Raw genomic sequence first — 1,762 nt, forward strand, 5'->3', positions numbered from 1 at the left:
GCGAGCGGCCACGCGCGGCCCCCGCTCTCACCATGGTGCCGCCGCCCGAGCCCCGCTGCCGAGTCCGCGCCGAGGCCGCCGCAGGAGCCGCCAGACAATAACCCGCCCGAGCGCGAGGAGGGAGCCTGGCCTGCCGCGGCGGCCGCGAGCCAATCAGCGCGACCCATACTAGTTTGAACGTCCCGCTTCCGCCAATCCCCGCGCCGCTTCTTGCCCCCCTTCGGTGGCCCCGCCCCGCGGCCCGTTTAACGGCTGTTTTTCCTTTGCACACGGCACGCAACCGTGAAGGCGGGGGAGGCGCGCCTAGACGCGCATGCGCCCCTGGGCCGTGCAGAGGGGATGACGCGACCGCTGGCCAATAGCAACAGCCAAAGTGCCTGGGAAGGCGGAGCTAAACAGACTGGCAGTTCAATGAGCCAATAGGAGTCGAGAAGCCTTTCCCGCCCATTCTCTCCCCCCGCCCCCCTCCCCTTGTTTGTTTGTGCAAGGCGGCCCTGAGGGCTGCTGAGGMGGGGGCGGGAGGAGGCGGCCGCCATCTCTGCCGTTGTCGCTAGGGGCGGCGCTGCCGCCCCCGGTCTGACGGGAGCGAGTCCCGGCGCCCCTCGTGCCGGTCACCGGGGTCCCGGAGCGCCGCTGACGGGAGCGCTTCCCCCGGCCCCGCGCCCCTGCTCTGCGGCCCGCTCCCCGCTGCCGCCCCCGCGGTGCTCCGGGCCCTGCCCGAACTGGCACCCGCAGTTCGGGGATAGTGGCACCTGAGCCGGGATCCGTTCCCGGCAATGCCAAAAAACGGGACTTGTGGCCTGGCAGAGGGAGGGGGTCCGCTCAGGTGTTGTGTTTTTCAGGAAATATTAAAAATATTTTACTATTTTAAAGGGCTGGAAATGGATCACAGGAGCAAAACAACATTTGGATTGGGTCAAAACCTCAGTGGGAAAAGGAGCAAACGGGACTGGAGGAGCTTGTGTTGGGATCRTTGCACAGGGCTGAATGTCCCCAGGCGGGGGGACCCCAGTGTCACCCGACTCCCGGGATCGGGGCAGCCGGGACCGTCCGGCGGGACTTGTCCGGCACTGGGGGGCTGATGCCGTGTCGAGCTGCTCACGGSCCCCATCCTCAAACCAAACRCRGCTTAAGGGCTGAGAGCGCCAAAACGGTTGTATTTCTGAGGGAAACGGTGGCTTTTGGGGGGTGATAAAGGGAGGCCCTTTGGGCCCCCGTGGGGGGGACATGGACACACGTGGGGACATGGACACACGTGGGGACGTGTACGTGGACACATCTGGGGACATGTCAGGACACGGACACGCTTGGGCACATGGACACATGGACACACCTGGGACAGGGACACACCTGGGGACACAGACATTCAGACATGTCTGGGGACAGGGACACAGCACATGGACACGCCTGGGGACAGGGACATGGGACACACCTGGGGACACAGACATGGCTCAGTACACAGACATGTCTGGGGACACATGGACACGCCTGGGGACAGGGACACGGTTCCCACATGGGCACAGGGACATGGCTGGGCACAGGGACACAGACGTGTCTGGGCACACGGGCACGCCTGGGGACACGTGGACATGTCTGGGGACAGGGACATGGGATCCACTTGGGACACGGACACGCCCGGGCACACGGACACAGTCCCCACATGGGCACAGGGACACAAACATGTCTGGACACATGGACACGCCTGGGTAGACGGACACTCCTGGGGACACACGGACACTCCTGGGCACACGGACACGGTCCC

The 1,762-nt window shown here is 65.3% G+C and overlaps 1 protein-coding gene across 1 annotated transcript in view; it reads right to left on the reverse strand.

Moving 5' to 3' along the window:
• Positions 1 to 1,448, reverse strand: part of LOC112955425 (histone H2A.V-like) — a 7,535-nt gene extending 6,087 nt beyond the window's left edge. Inside the window, exons 1-2 of the mRNA XM_026048726.1 lie at positions 1,433 to 1,448; positions 32 to 261 (exon numbers count right to left, since the gene is read on the reverse strand). Of these exons, the coding sequence (XP_025904511.1) occupies positions 32 to 261; positions 1,433 to 1,448 (246 nt within the window). The remainder of the gene's footprint in view (positions 1 to 31; positions 262 to 1,432) is intronic.
• Positions 1,449 to 1,762: the final 314 nt, after the last annotated feature.

This window comes from Nothoprocta perdicaria, unplaced genomic scaffold, assembly GCF_003342845.1.
Source record: "Nothoprocta perdicaria isolate Ctin4 unplaced genomic scaffold, notPer1 scaffold_565, whole genome shotgun sequence".
Classification (NCBI taxonomy): domain Eukaryota; kingdom Metazoa; phylum Chordata; class Aves; order Tinamiformes; family Tinamidae; genus Nothoprocta; species Nothoprocta perdicaria.